Below are 20,463 nucleotides of genomic sequence, written 5' to 3'. Positions count from 1 at the left end.
TGAAAGACTCTTGTTAAGTAGATGAAAGAAAAGCCACAGATAAGGAGAAAAGACTTGCAAACACACCTAACAAGGGACTTCTGTCCAAAAGGAAACTCAAACTCGATAGCAAGAAAACAAACAATCCAATAAGAAAATGGGCAAAAAATCAGAACAGACGCTTAGTGGATGGTGCATAAGCACATAAGAAACTGCCGTTAGGAAAATGCAAGGCAGAGCAGTGATGAGACACCACGGAACGACTGGCATGAAAAATCTGACACCACCAAGTGCCGAGAGGGGAAATGGCGCGGCCACTCCGGGAGCCTGGCGTGGACTTCAACTTGAACACAGATGCACAGTCCCAAACCCGGTGCTCATCCCAGGAAGTGAAGCCTGTCCATCAGGGTCTCAGCGGCCCTACTTGTCACAGCCCCACAATGACGGGCGCGTCCCTGCAACTGGACTCTCTCGGCAACAGGAGGAACAAACTGTCATCTCGAGGGCACAATGCGGAATGAAAAAGGCGTGGTTCCACTGACATAACTGCCTCAAATGACAAAACTCCAGCGAAGGGGACAGAGAAGTTGTTGCCAGGGGCAGGGGCAGGACAAAGTGTGACTAGCAAGCAGTTTCTTTGGGGTGCAGGATAGTCCCAATATCCTGATTGTGGCAGGGGCTGTGCTGATGCAGACGCGTGATGAAATTCCATAAACCCCCCACCCCTCCCCAACAAGAATGTGTGAACTCCGAGCAGGGTTGTACCAGTGTGCATCTTCTGGTTTGAACATCATACTGTGGGTATGTTACGAATGGGGGGCTGGGTGAAGGGCACACAGGAACTCTACTATTTTTGCAACTTCTATGTGAGTCTGGAGTTATTTCAAAATACACAATTTTTAATTGGTTAGGCTTTGTAAAATGACTCTACGATCCGGTGGGGAAGCAGTTTCTCTGTGCAGGTACCAGGAGCCTGGCCTCCAGATTAGAGGCAGGAATAACATTCTCAAAGAGTTTCATCAAAAATATTCAGGCACGTGTTAAAAATGCACATTTCCAGAGCCACTCTATGGGAGTAGATGAGGGATCTCCAGAAACTCTATGGGAGTAGATGAGGGATCTGCATTGTTTTCAAGTTTTTGAGCTATTTTATGATCAAACAAGTTTGGGGAGTGCTGGTTTAGGTAAAGAGTCTGTATTTACAGAGGTAAACTTTAATTATCTAGAAATTTTGCTAGTCTAGAGTCCTTGGATACTGGATAAAGTGAGAGTTTGTGCATTAGTGCTGGCAGGTGGGTTGTACATTTTTCCCATTTACGTTCATGCCAAGCTGTTCAGACGCTGCAGGCAGATGAAAGCTGGGTGACACCCTCCCTGTGGAACGCACGGGGCCACGAAGGAGAGGCTGTACAGGAAGGGGGGCTGTTCTCTTCGCTGCAGCCCTGTCCACATACCACTGTGTCCTGTGGGCCCAGGGGCAGGGGACACAGACCAGGGGGGACCACCAGGGGCTGTGGAGGAGCCAAAGAGGGTGTCCAAACGCTATGGGCCGAATTGTGTCCCCCAAAGCCCACTGCAGCCCTAACCCCCCAGGCGACTGCATTTGGAGATGAAGCCTTTAAAGAGGCTTTAAGGTTAAATGAGGTCATGGGTGGAGCCATGATCCACGAGTCACCGGGAGTGAGCCATAGAGGAAAGGCCCTGTGACGACTCGGGGTGGAGACGACCGTCTACTCGCCCAAGAGAGAGGCCTCAGGAGGAACCACCTGCTGGCACCTTGATCTAGAACTTCCAGCCCCCAGACTGCGAGAAATAGCTGTCTATTGCATTTGTTATGGCAGCCTGAGCAGGCTAAGACACCAGGGAAGCACGGATCCTGGAGAGAGGTGCAAGGGCAGCTGGGAGCAGGCGTGGAGGACAAGGACCAGGTGGGGCTGGGCTGAAGGGGGCGCCTCACCCACTCCTGCTGTCTTCCTTCCGCTGTGAACCTGAGCACATACTCCAGGGAGCCAGGGCTGGGCTCATTGGCCTCGGTAAGGACCCAGCTACCCATGCAGGCTGCCAGGGCCCCCAACCCCTCCTTGGAGCTGCCGGGATCCCCCAGGGGCAGCCTCTGAGGTGGGGATGGGGTCTGGCCTTGCCTCCCCTTGCCCCCCATCCCCATCCAAGAGATTCAGGTCCCTTGGGAACAGCCCCTCGCTGAAGGTGTAAAGTGGGCACTGCCTAAAACAGGTGCATTTTCAGGCTGGCACAGGCTCCAGGCCATTTGTCCAGACAACTTTCCACCTCTTGGTTTATTTGGAATTAGCAGAGTGTTAATTTTATAGTACTCTGATTCAACTTTGTGCATGGTGGGTATCTAATCAGACATTCAAGTAGACACACAAATATCAAACCAAATTACGCTGCTCTCCACCTCACAAATGTGACTCAATTTAGACTATGAACAAAGACCCCACAGAGTGCTGGTGATTTCTGTGACTGTAACAGTTGAGAAATGGCTTAAATAAGAGATATCTTCTTTCACTTTATTTTGAGAAACTTTATACTTTAATTTCCCCTGACTTGCTAAAGAAAAATACTGTTTAGGAAGACCCTACCTTAATTATTTCTATGATGCTTAACAGTAAACAGTTAAGTCTGCCCTCGGCTCAGAACCTGTATTTCTGGCTGAGAATGTGCTGCATGTAAATTATACCCTCAGTGTTCAGTCACACAGTTTCTGTGTGACTCACGTTCTCCCAGAAAATCCAGCACATGGCAGAAGCCAGCTCAGCAGTTTCTCTCACGCAGCCACCTCTACACTTACTCACAGACCCTCTAATACTTGGGACTGAGGTGAGCGTTTCCAGAGCCCCCTTGCAGGTGCAGAGCTGTGCATCTGAGGGGGACCCAGGGCTGACCGCAGGCCTGGGGATTCACACTCAGTGGGACATTTTAATTTCCCAGTTAGGATATGAAAGCTCTTACTAGCTCTTCACTGAGGCGGCTGTGATTCTTTGTTCTGAAACCATCAGTGCACGTCCTGGGAGGGCATCTGTAAACAGGTGGTACATCCCAGAGCCGTGACCCGCGGCTTGGACCTGCTCCACAGAGGGAAGGACCAGGAGAGGAATGGCGACAGGAGTCACAGACCCAGTGCTTATTCTCCATTCGCCAATGATGGTTTGCACACTCATATCCAAATGCCAACTGAGATGCAAGGGGTACCCAGAGCTTGTGTACCCAGAGCCCTTGGCCCTCTTCCCAACTCGGGATGCTAAGGTCGAACGCTTCTCCTTCAGGTACCTTCACAACCTGGAGAGAAGACTCCCTTCTGCTCAGAGGCCTGAAGCTGTTGTGGACTCACAGCTCCACCAGCTCGTGTGCCCCGCCGCGCGGAAGGACACCCTCCCGACAGCTCTGCAGCAACCCGACGCTCAGTGGCTGTCGGTGATCCAGGGCCGCTTGGTGCAGACGGGACAGAGCTGCAACCATCCCGCATGACTGTCAGCATCAACTCGTGAGCTCCCGCACCAACAGCAGAGACCCTGCCAGCTCCGAGGAGGCCACGTGGGCCACATACACCGGCCCTTCTCCTTTCCTCACGGCTGGGGGAGCAGCAGTGACTGAGCCTCCCCAGTGCCCTCACTGCCCTCACTCGTTACTAGTGCCCCTATTATTATTACCTGTTATTAGTGCACCACCTGTAGCTATTAGGCCATTACTGGAATATTCATCTCAAAATGGGAAAAGTAAATCCAAATGCAAAAGTGCTTTTTCTGTGTGTGGACCAGCCTGAACGGCATAGAACTTAAAAGCTGGTGAAGTCATTTTGATAACAGAAGCAACTGGCAAACCCAACACTGAAGAGGAAAGGGTAAATAATCTCGGATTATCCAAAGAAGCATGCGAAACAGCCCCACAAAAGGAAACTCTCAGGGTTTCTTCTGAGTCACTTTGAGTTCAGTGAACAGAACACCTGATGCCATAATCACAAGCAGCTCTAATTTCAGAAGCTGATTATCACTATAAATCATTCCCTTATACCAAGATTTCAGTTTTCAAAATTCAGAGTTTAGAAAAAAGCACTTCATTATATGGCAGGATCACAGGAAATCGCAACGTGGGACAGACCCCAGCACCTCACTGGGGGGAGAATATTTCCAGGCCTTCTAGAGCTACTTCCTGGTGGGCTTTGGGGGGCTGCTCCCCACTCCTCCCCCTCTGACTGGGGTCCCCATCCTGAGGAGCACATTTCTCCGGTCTTGGGTGGGTGGAGGGAGGGGTGAGTCCTGGGAGCAGCTCGTCCAGCAGGAGGAAGAGTCTGGAGCATCTGCCGTTGGCGGGGCACCAGGGCTGGGCCAAGAGGCAAATGCAGCAGGCCTGGGCCCACCCCCAAGAGCCGGGGCTGTTTTAAGTCTGTTTGGGGGTGATTTGCTACAGAGCATTAAGCGGCTGCTGGCACGCTGAGGCAGTGGCTGGTTTTCAAAGGTGGATGAAGAGAGGATCTTTGGTTCTTGTCCTCACTCAACACCGCATCAACACACGGTCGTGGACCCACCCGAAGTCCCGTGGATTTCGGGACCCCACAGCTGAGACCGAGAACCTCTTCCTGGCCTCCTTCTCCAGGCCGTGGCCCCGCTCCTGGTGGCTTCTAGTCTGATTTCAGCCCACGCCCTCTTCTAGCTCCGAGGGCTCCTGACGTCTGCTGACCAGCTCCACCCACACAGTGCATCTCAGCTCATTCCCCCAGACCCGGCCCCCCTCCAGCTGCCCTGCTCGGGGACGGCCCCGCCCCGCCAGACACTCAGGCCTTTCCTGGACACCTCACCCCTGCAGCAGCTCAGCGCTGCCCGAGCCCTGGCCTCCTGCCCTCTGGATCCGTCCGCCTCAGCCTACGCGGCTGGCCTGGGGGTGCCCCGCACACCTGCCCTCTGGCTCTGGCTCCGCCCCAGGCCGGGCTCCTCTGAAACGCTGTCCCCCTTCTCTAGGGAGCGCCTACCTGGACTGTGCCTTGCGCCCAGGAGGCAGGCAGACACAGGTGCTAAGGGCATGAAAAGCCCCTCTCGGGGATGCCGGGGCCAACTGCAGGCGGCAGGCGTACCTGGGTGAGCAGCTGGTCGGGCGCCAGATGGTTGATCCACCGCGTGTATCGCTCGGTGGAGTTGGGGGGCTCCCTCCTCACTTGGCAACCGATGATCTGTGAAACAATAACAGATAGGACTTAAAATAAATCCGCTGCAGCCGCTGGAACAGCCCTGTTTCCCAATAACTTTCTCCTTCCAGCCTCTAAATAAACAAGAGTCACAGCCCTAACAGCTCACTTCCCTGGCCGCCTCCCTCTGTCTAGGCTGCCACAGCAGCCCCCCGCCCCACGACGCCACCAGACGGGCACACCCCATCCCAGGAAGAATCTGCGCTAGCTGCCCTCTAAGTCCTCTTCCGTACCCTGCATCACCACCTCCTTCCGCCCTTGGTCCTGGAACCCGGCCCTGCCTCCTCCTGGCCATGGACACGATCCCCTCTCCGCATACCCAGCTCTGCACGCTGACTCCCAGCAGGCCTGTCCTGCTGTCTGACAGTGCCCCAGCACCCAGGGAAGCCCCCCTGCACGTTCTGCTGGGGTATCTGCTTGCAGCGCGTTTACACATCTCTAAGACTGCTCAGAGGTAAAAAGGTCCGGCCCTTTGGTCGGTGAGGCAGGTTTGGAGAGAGGCTGGTTCCTGCCGCAGATACCAGGGGTCCTGATGCTCAGACACCAGCAGCCCCAGGGCTCAGAGGCAGGGAACGGGCTGGTTTCTGAGGGAGGGACCCCTCGCAGCAGCAGGAGGGGGCCTTTCTCCTCCTTTCTGGCTGGGGGAGGGCAGCCGGGGTGCCCGTGGCAGCAGAGAGCCTGCCCCTTGGTGAGGGTCCTGTAAGGCTCTCAGAGGCTGGCTGGCCTCGGGGAAACGACACTAACCTCTAATCCCCTGGCTGTGCCTTCTCCACCTCCCTGACCGCCGAGGAACATGGTGAGGACGGTCAGAGTGGTCGGCAAACCTACATCACTGCCCAAGTCACCTTACTGAGAAACTATTAAAAGTCACCCCACAATATTTGAGTTTCTGAAATCTTGCTCTAATATACACAGCACGTACACATGATGACTAATTTATATTAATGCAGTTATGCTACTGAAGAGTTTTGAGAAGGTTTTTGCTTGCTTTGCTTGAATTTTGTTGTGTGGTTTTTTTTGTTTGTTTTGTTTTCAGTGATTCAGTTATACATATACATGTATCCATTCTTTTTTAGATTCTTTTCCCATACAGGTTATTACAGAATATTGAGTAGAGTTCCCTGTGCTATACAGTAGGTCCTTTTTTGTTGTGTTTTTTTTAAATTAAGCTTTTTTTTTTTTGAGAAATGGTAGATTCCCATGTAGTGTTAACAAACAATACACAGAGATCCCATGTAGCCTTTACACGGTTTCCTCTAATGGTAACATCTTGAAAAGCCAACATGTGGCCTCCACTGGGCTGAGGGACCCTGGGCGTTTCCACGGCCACAGGGACCCCTCGTGGTGCCTTTATAGCTGCGCCTCCCCCCCCACCCAGCTCACAGCCGTGAACCTGCTACTGCAGTGCTGTAGTTCTGTCTTTTCAAGAACATCGCATAAATGCAATCACACTGTGTGTTGCCTTTCAAGATTGGCTTTTTTCACTGGTGATTCCCTGGAGATTTGTTCCTTTTTTGGCTGAAAAATACTCCACAGCTCAACCCTCTACAGGACACCTGGGCTGTTTCCAGTTTGAAGCTATTACTACTAGTCTGCTGCACTTCACACAGGGGTTTTTGTGTGAATGTTAAGTCTTCGTTTCTCTGGGATAAACACCCAGGAGCGTGACTGTGGGTCGTATGGTAGTTTCATGTTTAATTTTTAAAGAAATTGCTGTTTTCCCGAGCAGCTGCACCCCTTCCATCCCCACGGCAGCGAGTGTGACCAGTCTCCCTGCGTCCTTGCCATGTGTTTTATTCTGGCTTTTCCGACAGGTGTGTGTGTGGTACCTTGTCGTGGTTGTAATATGCACCCCCGGTGGCTCAAAAGGTTGAATCTCCTTCCAGGGGCTAATTTCTCATCTGCCTGACTTTCCAGGGAAGCGTCTTTCATGTCTTTCATCCACTTCCTGATTGGGATAAAACACACTTGGCCATAGGTCTGTATCTTTTTACATACTGCTGAATTCTATGTGTGAACTTTTCATATATTTCTCCTAAAAACACATATAAAATTCAGCTGTAAATTAGAACAGCCCTTGAATGATCACCTTGCCCAGTTGCGAGGTACCACACCTGATCTGACCAAAGTGTATTTTTTTTAAACTGTCTATTCCATCTGTTTTCTGGCCTTGTTGACACTGTCTTGCATTTGATTGCTGAACAGGAAAGATTTTGAGTCAAAAAACAAAAATGTGGATCAAAGCTGTGAGGTAGAAATCTTGTTTCAGAAGTATTCCCAAACATGAAGAAGAGGCTTAACTTCTATACAGACACCCAGGCCCCGGCCCCATGACTGCTGCGTCATGAACAGATGCTGGGGGCGGCAGACCAGCAGAGTGCAGCCCAGTCCAGCCTGCGCCGAAAGCCACACTTCCAGCCAGACCGTGAGGGGCGGCAGATGTGGTCTTTCTGGGACATGAGCTGACTTGTGCTATTTCCACGGTGAGTGCCTGAGCCCCCTCCCCAAACCTCCTCTTCCATTCTCTGCCTCTGATGAAGGGTGAACCACGCTGGGTGGGGTCTCACGTGGAGGAGGAGGATTAGGTGAACACGAAATGAAGCTGGAGCTTTGGGGGCTGGCTGTTCCTTGAGGCTTTAAACACTGTGAGTGCTGGTCTACAAAGAACAAAAGTGAGGATATTTTGTTTGCCTTAACATTTTTTAAAAGAATGCTGGCCTGGACCACAGGGCAGACAAAGGCAAACCATAAAAAGAGGCACCTGCAGTGGGATGCCGAGCTCCTCTCCCGTGCTGTCTGCCCTGCCCTCACGCCAGACCAGTGTGGACACCAGGCCAGCACAGTACCTTGTACACAGTCGGTGCTCAATAGACACAGGCTGAATGAACCCAAAGAGTGGGAGACTGAAAAAATTCTTTAAGAAATAATGGTCAAAACTTTTCCAAATCTGATGTGGGCTATAAAACCACAGATCCCAGAACTTCAACAAAGCCCCCGCAGAGCCAACCTTTAAAAAAAAAAACAACTCATGCTTGTACATAATAATCAAATTGCTGAAAACCAGTATTAAACAGAAGATCTTAAAAGGAGTCAGAGAAAAACACCTATTACACACAGAGAACCGGATATAAGGATGACAGCAGACTTCTCCACAGAAGCAATGGAAACCAGACAAGGGAGAGACATCGTTAAAGAAAGAATGACTTCAACCTAGAATTCATTAGCCAAGTACTATAATTTTCAAAAATTAAAGCAAAAGAAATACTTTTTCAGAAAAACGAAAGCCAAAATTATTCATCACAAGAAGACTTAAATTACAAAAAAAGATGAAGGAAGCTCTCTGGGGAGAAGGAAACAACCTGATCTATACCAAGGAATGGCAAGTGGCAATGACAGTAAACAGATGTGTAAAAGCAGAAGACATCTTTCCATGTGCAACTTCTTTATAAGATAATTGACTTTGGTAAAACTAAAAGCAAACGCTGTGGAGTTTACAGCATAAACTGAGTGGCACGATGTGACTCTGTAACCTTCTTACGCTCCCCGTGAGACGGCGCCACTTATTTCAAGTAGCGTGTGAGGGGTAAGAGGCGGACCCTAGGCCAACCACTGAAAAATAATGACGCAAAGAGGGATAGCTGGTAAAGCAATAGTACAGATAAAATGGAATCGTAAAACAAAACAAAACCAAAAGGTAGGAAAGAGGAAACCAGGAGGAAAGAGGCTTGACGCAAAACCCAAGCCGGGAGATGAAAACCAATTACATGCAATGCAGAAGGAACAAAGTAATAAAAAGCAGAAGTCAATAAAATAGAAAAGACAACAGAGAAAACCAGCGGGGCAGGGAAGGGACAAGAGTGTGGCCGTGTTAGGAGGTGTGCCGTTCTGGGGTAGCTTGGCTTGGACGTGGCTGGGATCGGCACCCATCTGCAAGAGCTTATTCAGAAACTGAATTTTTTAAACTTCACTAACCTCAGTCCTTAATGGAAATGAGAACCGTTACCGCACACCCACACAGCAAACTCAAGTAGGGAAGTTATAAAATGAACCTGGGACCCGGCAACACAAATTCTGAGAGGAGGGCAGCCCACCCTCCCGACCCACCATCCTCATGGTGTTGCTAGAGGGTTCCTCTAAGCAGGGCTTTCAGAACCATGGTCTGAAGATGAAAAAAAAAAAGGGGGGGGGGAAAAGAGAAATGTAAGGCTATAATTTTAGCAATTAGCTATATTTATGAAATTAGTTCCTAATTTATACTTATGCATAATGACTACTAAAATATAAATTGAAATTAGATTTCATTAACAACTCCTATTTGTCTTATGGACCCAATCCTTAAAATACTTCAAGTGGATACATTTAGGAATGGAAGCAATGTTTTAATATTTTAAGTTAGATTAACAATTTTCCTTATTTCATACTCCCAAATGCTTCTTGTCATCAAAAATCTTTTCGAAAAAATGACTTTACTTATCGATCAACTTCTACTTACCTGGACAACAATTGCCACGAGGAAATAGGGCCATTCAAACACCTGCTAGTTCCTGAGAGGCTCACCTGTGCTTACTCGTCTGGAACGGTACATGTCAGATGTGGCTGGGGTGTGTGGAGGCCACACTCCACAAAACCTAAATGCACAGATGTGTGTTTTTCATGTGTGGTGGTCACATCAACGTGGGGCAGATGTGGAGGAACACAAGTTCTGTCGCTGTGATTTTTTTTTTTTTTTTTTTGCGGTACACAGGCCTCTCACTGTTGTGGCCTCTCCCGTTGCGGAGCACAGGCTCTGGACGCGCAGGCTCAGCGGCCATGGCTCACGGGCCTAGCCGCTCCCCGGCACGTGGGATCCTCCCGGACCGGGGCACGAACCTGCATCCCCTGCATGGGCAGGCGGACTCTCAACCACTGCGCCACCAGGGAAGCCCTGTGGTTTTTAACCTGAGAGACTCCTCCAGACGGTAGGACATGAGCTGCCCTCATCGGCTCATATCTCCCAGGCATCCTGCTCCAGCACGTTACTCTGGACCGGGTCGGTCTTCAGCAGGGCCCTTGCAGCCTCCCCGCAGCCCCCGGTCACCCTCTCCTCCTCCTGCCTCACGCCCACCTTCCAAATACCAAGCATTCCCAGAGACCCATGCCTGGCCGGCAGCACGTCCCACCCCCCAGGCTCTATCAGGGTCAACCGTGGACGCAGAACCACCACCTGCAAACCCACCCCTGGGCACCGTGGGCCAGGGGCCTCCCCAGCCGATCTCTTGCGTTATGAGGCAGAGTTGGACCACAGGGCCCAGCACCAGGTTCCGTCCTGAGTGACTGAGCAAGGCCCCCATCTGCGCCCCACTTCTCCCAGCCTCCGCTGGGCACACAGACGGTGCTCGCTCCAAGGTGCGGTGAGGACGGAGCTGGAAGTGGCGCAGCGTCCACCGGGCTTTAGATGCTGACAGCAGACCCACCCGCCTCCAAACCTCGTGCCAGCGTGAGCCCCTCATCGGCCCCTCAAACAGCCGTGCCCTCTCTGCAGCGCCTGTGCCACTACCAGGGCACACGCTCAGCCTGACCAATTCAGTGCCGCTCAGTGGACAGAGGCCGCAGCAGCTACACTCAGGGCAGGAAGAGGCTGCGCTGAGCGGAGATGAGGTGATGGCCCTGGCGCCACCTGAAGGCAGAAACGGGTCCACAGCTCCTGCTTCCCGCTTTGCATTCCCACCAGGCATGGTGGGCACGAGCCTGTCGCCGACTCCGAGCCAGGCCAGGTCACTGAGGACCCCTCCCGAGCCCTCTGGAGACTCACATCAGGGACATAAGGAAGTCCTGCCATCGGCCTGTCCTGAGGCCACGGGGAAGGACCCACCCACGTGTGCTGGAAAAGCTCTGGGGTGCCCTGTACCTCCGCAAGGCGCTCCCCGCATCCTCAACACCTCCATACTCCTGAGAATGCAGAGCTTCTCACCTCTGCCCGTGCACAGGTGAACCCCCAGGGAGGGGCCCAGACCAAACACAGCGGCTTCCCTGACCCCACCCAACTCCTGTCCCAGAGCGGATCCTTGCTCCAAAATGCTCAGTAAGTGGGTGGAGAAATTCTACACTGGTGACGCCTGACACGTAACATCTCAGAAGTTCTGCAGAGAATATGCAGCGGCACAATTTATGGAAGTTGCCACCCTCATAATTAAATGGCTTTCTTGTAAATGGCCTTAAAGAAGTAATGACCAAGGACAAACATATACTTAGCATTCATTTCATTCTTTCCAAACAATGTGATATAATCAACAAAACCAGCAACTGCAAATCAAGATTTTTGTAGGTCATGACTTTTAAAAAACCCGGCACTACAGCAACAACCCTTCTAAAGCTGATTTTGTTCTGGTGCAACAGGACTGTTCCGAACCCCTGGTCTCGCTGCAAACCTGTGATGCCGGAGGGGGCACAGGTGCTCCAGCGCTGGGAGCAGAGTATCAAGTGCACTTAATACAAGGTTAGCAAGAAAAGCTGTAACCTAGAACTTTATAAAGGCACAAGCCAATGTGTTTTAATTAAGATTAACTGACACTGTCTACATTTTTTCCAAATTCCTTATATATCCCTAGATTTCGAGGTCTTTGAACTTACACATGGAGAACCACCAAAAGTAACTTCACGTGTGAACCAATCACACACAAAAAAGGGGGCGGAGGTGGACAATGTATCTGAAAGTATCTCACTCTCTATAATATATACACTTGTTACAAAATTCTTCAGACAAAATTCTTTTTTCAATGTAGAATATATTCTAAGTGCTTGGAAACTGTGAAAATCACCCCTGACCATTTCCAGATCTGGGCCAGTTCTCAGACTCAGACCCACCAGCTGAAGGAGAGGCCCCACCCACGAGGATGGACCTGTGACGGCAGGGGAGATGCACCGAAGATGCAGGATCTAAGGCCAGGAGGGGACACTGATCATGTGAGGCGGCTGGACACAGGGCCCAGGTGACACCAGACCCATCACGCCCACTGGAGTAAGGGTCCACAAGTCAGGTAATAAACTGGGCTCATGGGCACACAGGTCCCACCAGTGACCACTTCCAGGTTCCTGAACGTGTAACCAGAAAGCACAGGCTTAGCACCCAGCTGAACCTCACACAGGTTCCCTGGGGTGTGATTAGGGGCTAGTGTAAGAGAAGGGGCAGGTGGAGGCCATCCCAGCCTCGAGTGTAAATCGAACACAATATCACATCCTGGGGGAAAAGCAGACACTGGGCTACCTTGGAGGCTTGAAGGAAGGGGGTGCTGGTCCCCACACACCCCTGCAGAAGCAGACGTCCCGCGCACATGCTGCATCGGCGAGTCAGCACTGGGACCCTTTCTGCTGTCTTCACATTGCTCAGTGGTCTGCAGGCTGGACATTTTCGTCGTGCTGGCCACCGTGTTGAGGACATCCTGTGGCACCTGATGAGCACGACTTTTGGGTCCAGAGGTCTGGGCACCGCAACACTACCTCTGAGGTGAAGGACCATGAAGAGAGAGGCACAGGACTTGGCCGGTCTCCTTGGGCCACTTGGGGTCCTGTTCACCCTTGACCATAGTTAAGAGCGGGGTCCGAAGAACCACGGGCCTGCCATCTGGCCCTGAGGCTGCAGAGTCCTGGAGGAAGCTGGTGGCAGTCGACGATGTGGAGACCTGCAGCCCCAGCGGGGCCGTCACAGCACAGACCCCAGGACCCTGTGACATGGAGCTGTGGGCCATTCAAGGTGGCGTGGCCAGGGCACCACGTGGCCACACTGCCCACCAGGAGCTGGGTACTGTCAGACCACCAAGGCATGAGCTTGAGTGGCCTCACGGCCATGAAGACCACTCCACGGGTCACTCACCCATGGCTCTGACCTCTCCTTCAGCTGCACCCAGGGCCTCACGGCGCTGGTCCCCAGGACCCAGTGATAGAGCAGGTTCACAGGCAGGCTGGCGTGGTGCACTGGCACAACGCCAAAAGGGACTGATACTGCAGCCCAGCCCCATTCAGGGCAAGGACACACACAAGCCCCCAGGCCCTGGTGAGTGAGCAGGGGAGTCTGCTGGGAGGAGCAGACCTGTGAGACGCTGTGGGTGGACCTGGGGGCACTGGGGGTGGGTGCTGGGGTAGGCAGTGCTGGCTTGTTGGGCCAGAGAAGAGGCTGTGGGCCCCTCCCCGAAGGCTGGTCTAGTTACTACCACTCCTGACCTTCTGGTCCCTAGGGGACCGGCCCAAGGATTCCAGCAGTCCTGGTGAGTCAGGTGACACCAGCCCCCCGCCATCAGACCCAGGGCGTGCACTGGCCCCCATGATGCTACCTCGGCGAAGGGCCACTTCTCAATAAAGAGGCGGCTGGGCACTTCTGAACCTCCCTCACATCTAGCCTCTGGAAGCTCCAGCCTGAGGAGCAGTGGAGCTGCTCTCAAGAAGCCTCTCAAGAAGTAGCCGAAGGCCATTTTTATCTTCTTACAGGCGTATTTCAAGGACATGTTAACATTAACAACGGTTAAATTTAAGCAATATAAGGGCAATTACAATTCTGAGCATAAGAATCCTCAGCATCAAACTTAAGGTTGTAAAACATCACCTATTCCATGAAAAGACGACAACAGCCCTCAGGCAGAGTGCGTAGGTTTGTTTACATGACAGCCAAGTCCCCAGTCACGTCAGGTGTGCAGGGGCTGGGCAGCTGGAGACAGAGCATGAGGGGCTACATTTCCTAGAAGGAGAAAATCAGCGGCCTAAATTCAGAGCTCCAAAATAAGGGGCTATTGGAAGAGAAAGAATTCATCTTGGGTGAACAAACGTCCTTCAAACTCCTTGAGAAATTGTATCTGAAGGAAGTGTATATTTGAGCCTTTGTCTTAACTCAGTACACGTTTCATAGGGTCCACTCTCTGAGCCCTGAGCCCTGTGCCATGAACAGGCTCTTTCCTTCGTGAAGGCCCAGTGGCCAGGCAGTCAGACCCCAAACACAGTGCCCAGGAGCCCACGAGAAATGCAGAGTCTCAGGTCCCACCAACACCTGGGATCAGATCCCAGGGGCTCATGTGCACTGGAGATGCTTTAGTGTGTGGACATGGCTGGACACGGCACTGCAGCAGAAGAGAGCAAACCCGGAGGCTGTTCCCAGGCAATCAGACACCATGTATCTTAAGACAGTTCCAGAACTTTCTCCTTCCCACTTTCAAAACCAGTGATCACCACAGTAATTCAAAGATGTTTTTACTAAAATTTCAGCATAGAGATCTGAGCAGTGGGCTCTGTGGTCAGACACCAGCTCTGGGGTTCAACTGCCTGGGCCACCCCCGACCCTGAGTCACACGGGAGCGAGGAATCCACGGGCCCGAGATGCTCCCCCAGGTCCAAGTGGCTGGGAGACGCTCCCTGAAATGGGGCTCCTGTGGGGGGAAGTGAGCTCTCACCCAGCGAATGCCAAGGAGGACGGGTCCTGGAGAGCCTGGCTCATGGGGGCCAAAGGGGAAGCCATTCGAAAGATGAGAACGTAGTCTGAGGTTATGTAGCTAATGGAATTTTTTTTTTTTAACTGATATATCCTACAGCTCTCAACCTGTGTTTTCATGTCCCAGGTACACAGCTTCTCAAATGCTGATAAAACCAAACTAAACTAAACCAAACCAAAAAAATACTTTGGACCCATTTGAGAGTAACCAGTGCTACCCAAAACAAGAAGCACATTTTCCTTCAAAGGAAAACACCCTTGAGTGCGCAGACACACCAGGCACACATCGTTCTCCAAGGGGGCAGTCTGATTACAAACTGACTCTTCCTATCCTAAGGAAGAATCTTAATCTAAAAAGCTGTAATGGCAGTTCTACCAAAAGGCATAACAATGCAGCAGAAACATGCAGAAACATCCGCACTCACACTTGTTGGGTGGCGCACAGCAGCTGCGTGTTGCAGCCTCACCCTCTGAGGCATCATCACGTCGTCCTGCAGGAGAGAACACATTTTAAACTCCCTGGAAGCAACTCTGACAAACAAGCAAGAAGACAGACAGCCCGACAGCAAAGTAGGCAAGAGACCAGAACAGGCAGTTCAGATGCTTCCCAGCAGTCCATGACCCTGTCAGTCGGCCAGGAAACGTGAGTACCCAGGCTGCAGTGTAGGACACGCGGGAAATTGGACAATTCCGGCCAGAACTCACACGGCTGGCAGGGATGAGGACCTGGGGAAGAGAGTGGGGCACGTCCAGAAAGGTGGAGACTCAGATCCCTAAGACCTAATAACTTCACCACATGGGCAGAAAAAGTCTTACACGTATGTACCAGAAGAGATGTACAGAACATTCACCACAGCGTCATTCAAATCGGGGAACAGCCCGATGTTCACAGATACCAGCACAGATAAATACATTGTGCGCATTTCTACAGTCAAATACCATTCAAGTGTGAAATTAAACAACAGCTACACACAACATAAATGAGTTGCACAGACATAATGCTCAGTGAAAGAGGCAAGACAAAAGAATATACATAGTATTATTCCGTTTATTTAAAACTCAAAATCAAGCAAAACTAACCTGATTGTTTACGAAATATACACTTAATACGAACTATCATAAAGAAAAGCAAGAAAATTATAATCCCAAAGTCAGAATAGTGATGACTTTGTGGGGAGGGAGTCAGGGTGTACCTCTAAGGTATTAGCAATGCAGTACTTCCTGACTGAGTCGTAGTTACACATGTATTTACCTCCTAATTAATCTTTAAAGTGTACATGTATGTTCTGTGTATTTTTCTATAGGTACGTTCCATCTCACAACTTAAAAAAGTGCTTTAAATTGATAAAAAATCAAAAAGATTTCAGTGTTTTATCTGTACAAATATGCCCACTATGTCATTGGGAGGATATTTATCTTTAAACTGAGCAATAAGATAAACTAAAAGAGCTGTATTTGTATCTCTTATTTCTGCAAAATGGCTTCATGAGCATTGTGCTAATCAAACGAGCTGTGGATGAAGTAAGCTGAGGAGGGGGGGAGGAGGGGGAGGAGGAGGAGGGGATGGGGAGGAGGGGGGAGGAGGAGGAGGGGATGGGGAGGAGGGGAGGGGAGGAGGGAGAAGGGAGGAGGGGTAGGGGGAGAAGGAGGGGGCAAGGGGGGGAGAAGGAGGGGCATAGGCAGGGCAGGGGCCCCTCCAGGCACAGCAGCACCCCCAGCAGGCAGGAAGCAGGTGTGAAGGTGGGAACAGAAATGCAGGGAGGAAGCTGTCAGAACAGGAGCAGAGAAGCCGGCTATTCCAGGCCTGAATCCTTCCCTGGCTCCCATCAGGAACATGCTTGCAGGCATGTGCCTGGTCAGCCACAGCTGGGAATCTTAAAAAGGAAAACAAGGAAAATTGAAGCAGAAAAGGGTGGGTGATGTGAGGAGGATAAAAAGAAGTTATGCTAGAGTTTAGCCTATTTCTCTCCCACAAAGGGTATAGCAAGGCAGCAGGGCAGAGACAAAAGCAGGAAAATTTCCCTGAAAGGGAAGGTCTATTGATCAAACTCTTGAAAAACGGCCCTGTGTCTGGTGGCCTCACGCAGAATCCTACAAAGTTCTGAGGTTTCCTAAACCAGTCCCGACTCCTGGTTACGTGTGGGAAGGTGCACAAGTCTGCACAGGACCAGGCCAGTATTTCAAAGAGAAAGTGGGGAGAGTAGAGGAAGCCACAGTCGGGGTCAGGGTTAGGGTTAGTCTCTGCTCACAGCGTGACCTCTTCCGGGACGCTGTGCAGTGGCACCACCACACATGCAAGCCCCACTTCCTCCAAACCCAGGCAAGCACCCCAGGAACCACACCACAAGCCTTCTGGCCTCTAATTCCCACGCTTACTCCGTGGCACCAAGATGTCCACTGGGATGGGGCATCTTGTGTGGACCAGCTCAGCTCCTGTATTTGGCTGGACTTAAAAAATATTTGTAGAACAAATGAAGCGTCTTCTCAGGACTGAATTGTATTTTCAATCCACCTCACCACTTACAAAACACAACACTCTTTTTTTGATATTTATCACAATCTTCTGTAGTTGGGAGACAGAGCAGCTAATATTATCCCCATTTTGTAGCCAAGGAAACCAAGGTTTGGAATCGCTACGGAACTCATCCAAAATCTCATAGCAATTACATGTCAGGGTTAAAATTTGAACACAGGATCAACGGAGGGTCCAGTATTACAGTTCAAGGATCTACGTACGCAAAAAGCAAAACTGTCCAGAAAGTCTTAGCTCTGAAGAACATTCTAATATAGTCTTCCATCACCTCGTTTACCGGAATCACCTCTGCTGCTGGGTGTCTGAATAAAGTGAACATCTGCAAGTATGAGGAGAATACAGAAGACATTTAACACACCCCTGACCATCAGCTGAGAAGGTCAAGGACGAACACACTGCAAAGTGATAGCGTAACAGAGTAACAGACTGTCTCAGCTGCACAGTGACTCTGCAGATTATAGATAAGCTCCTTGTTCTCCCAAGACCATTTTGAAAGAGGAAAAAGTTGCTGAAAGATGGAAGCATGAAAAGATCTTTATTATACATGAAAAGTGATGTGATATTTTAATAACAAGCCCAGATGTGTTTCTGCTCGTGGGCTGTGATCCCACCACCTTTCACCGGAGGCCATGCCTATCAGCGCCCGTCCCAGGGAGGGGCCTGCCCTGGTCAAGGTCACTGTGCTCACAGCTGGTACCCCATACCAGGAGCTGGTTTTAATAAAAGTCAGCTGGTATCTGAAATGCAAATAGGAGGGGGGCCTAAAGGATGGATACAAAGGGTCATCAAGCATGAACTGCAAAAGCCCAGAGTCTGCATGTCCTGATCCCAAGGTGTATCTGCAGATGGACTATCCTTACTACAGGAGGGAGGGTTCAAAACCTCCATATTTATTTGCCTAAAGTGTGCAGGATTCCACCATGATAACCAGGTAAGAAATGTTCTTGGCAGCCAAGGGAAAAGAATTTTAATGTATTATAAAAAATAACACTAATTCAAGATGAAACACTGTTTCCTTTCTGACCATAAAAATATTGGGTAGAGAAAAACTAATCTAGGCAAAGAATTTCAGAGTTAAAAGAAACCTGCATCTTTGAGTTCTGCAGCTTCTGAGTGGAGGGTGGTCCTGAGGGAGCGAGTCTGTGGACTCCCAGGGATGACCAACGCCCAGGATGGGTGAGGGGCAGGACGGACCACTTGCAAATGAAGGAAATAATAGTCTACAGCCAAGAAGATCTTCTGTGGAAGAAAGCAAAGTTGATTTTTTTGTTTTTGTTAAGCCTTCTTATGCTTGACATTTAGACAAATAGTATTTGAAGACAAAGATAGAAATTCCCTGGTCAAACCTCAGCCGCAGGACCCACACTCCAAACGGAGGATCCTGAAGCACAGGGAAGAGAACGGAGCAAACCCAGCCCCACACTGAGAGCCTATTTCCAAAGCACGGTGTCAAGGGACTCACATACGTGACCTGCCTACGTTTTCCCAAACTCTGAGATGCGCAGGGGAAGTAAGTAAGCTCGAGAGAAGTCGTCTGCCGTGATTTTGCTACTTGGCTTGTACAGGGCAGGACAGGACCCACAGGCAGGTCAAAATGCCTCCAAATCCACTTGCAGAAATGACAGGCTAATGGCACACAAATAATCCTTCTCTGTTCAACTAAGAAAGTTGTAAAAGATATTGAAAGAGTCTTAAACACAGAGTTAACAAGATTGTGGGGAACCACTGGGCCCAAGTCTCTGAGAAGCATTAGTCGAGAGAGGAAACAAGCCACTTGTACCCTCAAGTCCTCACTGATCTACAAGAAACAGCTGAAATTCCGACCGATGGTTCTGGTAACCCTGCGAGGCTGCAGGGAATGGAAATCAGAGCCAAGTGTCTGCTCAAGACTCGGCGGGGTAGGGGTGGGACTGCTATTCAACGACAGCACTTCCTAGCTCAGGCCATGGCAGGTTACCTCCTCAAGGTAAGAGGTGTGTGAGACACGTAGCCTAACAGGGCCTGGGAGCCTCAAAACTGGGTAACAAGGGTCCCAGGATGGTGGTTCTCCCAGGCACCTGGAAGAAGCAAAGGAAAACCTCTGAGGGAAAGAACTTCCATTCAAGGCCTCAAATTAACTCCACAGAGAAGTATTCAAATACAACGACCAGTACACAAAGATAACTGGGCACATAAGTAAAAACACATGAAAGAACAGATAATAAATACTTCCCAGAGCAACCATTAAGAAAATAATTCAAAAAGAGTTAAAAATCAATAATTTATTAGAAATAGAAAATATCTATTTAAGTTTTTAAAAAGGGAAGCAGTAAACAAAGAACAGAGGAACAAAAATAATATGTCATAGAAAATAAATAGCAAAATGGCAGGCATAAATCCAATCATAAAAACTTAAATATGTGAATAAATTCAAAATTCTAATCAAAGATAAAACTTGTCAAACTGCAATTAAAAAAAAAAAACACAAAAACAAAACAAGTTCTACTTATACGCTATTTATAAGAGGCAAAATTCAGGTTCAAAGACACAAATACACTGAAAAGTGAAAGGATGTAAAAAGATACACCAAGCAAACTATAACCATAAGGGAGATGAAGTAGTTACACTAATACAGGGCAAAACAGACTTTTATTTTATTTTTTAACATCTTTATTAGAGTATAATTGCTTTACAATGTTGTGTTAGTTTCTGCTATATAACAAAGTGAATCAGCTATATGTATACATATCCCCATATCCCCTCCCTCTTGCGCCTCCCTCCCACCCTCTCTCTCTATCCCACCCTTCTAGGTGGTCACAAAGCACCGAGCTGGTCTCCCTGTGCTATGTGGCTGCTTCCCACTAGCTATCTATTTTCCATTTGGTAGTGTATATGTCAATGCCACTCTCTCACTTCACCCCAGCTTACCCTTCCCCCCCACCATGTCCTCAAGTCCATTCCCTACATCTGCGTCTTTATTCCTGTCCCTAGGTTCATCAGAACCTTTTTTTTTTTTAGGTTCCATACATATGTGTTAGCATACGGTATTTGTTTTTCTCTTTCTGACTTACTTTACTCTGTATGACAGACTCTAAGTCCATCCACCTCACTACAAATAACTCAATTTCACAAAACAGACTTTAAAACAAAGAACTTTAATAGAAACAAAGAGGGACATTAAACATCGACAGAACGGTCAATCCTTCAGAAAGGTATAACGATTATAAATATTCATGTACCTAACAGCAGTGAAAAAACGGAAACAAAAATGAACAGAATTGAAGAGAGAAATACACAATTCAACAATCAGAGTTGGAGACTTCA

General features: G+C 49.7%; 1 protein-coding gene across 7 annotated transcripts in view; it reads right to left on the bottom strand.

Moving 5' to 3' along the window:
• Positions 1–20,463, bottom strand: part of B3GNTL1 (UDP-GlcNAc:betaGal beta-1,3-N-acetylglucosaminyltransferase like 1) — a 120,732-nt gene that overhangs the window by 60,734 nt on the left and 39,535 nt on the right. For 5 of the 7 annotated variants that reach the window (XR_010937578.1, XR_010937579.1, XR_010937580.1 and 2 more), the window contains 2 exons: positions 15,053–15,118; positions 5,066–5,161 (listed from right to left, as the gene is read on the bottom strand). Coding sequence is in view for 3 of the 7 variants with exons in the window: in XM_067716315.1 (XP_067572416.1) it covers positions 5,066–5,161; positions 15,053–15,118 (162 nt within the window). In the remaining 4 variants the exon portion in view is untranslated. Of the gene's footprint in view, positions 1–5,065; positions 5,162–13,806; positions 13,859–15,052; positions 15,119–20,463 lie in introns of those variants that run through there. The other 2 variants (XM_067716318.1, XM_067716316.1) reach the window with 2 other exon arrangements.

This window comes from Pseudorca crassidens, chromosome 19 (genome assembly GCF_039906515.1).
Source record: "Pseudorca crassidens isolate mPseCra1 chromosome 19, mPseCra1.hap1, whole genome shotgun sequence".
Taxonomy (NCBI): Eukaryota; Metazoa; Chordata; class Mammalia; order Artiodactyla; family Delphinidae; genus Pseudorca; species Pseudorca crassidens.
Note: the sequence above shows the minus strand (reverse complement) of the source record. Positions and strands in the feature narration are given on the sequence as shown.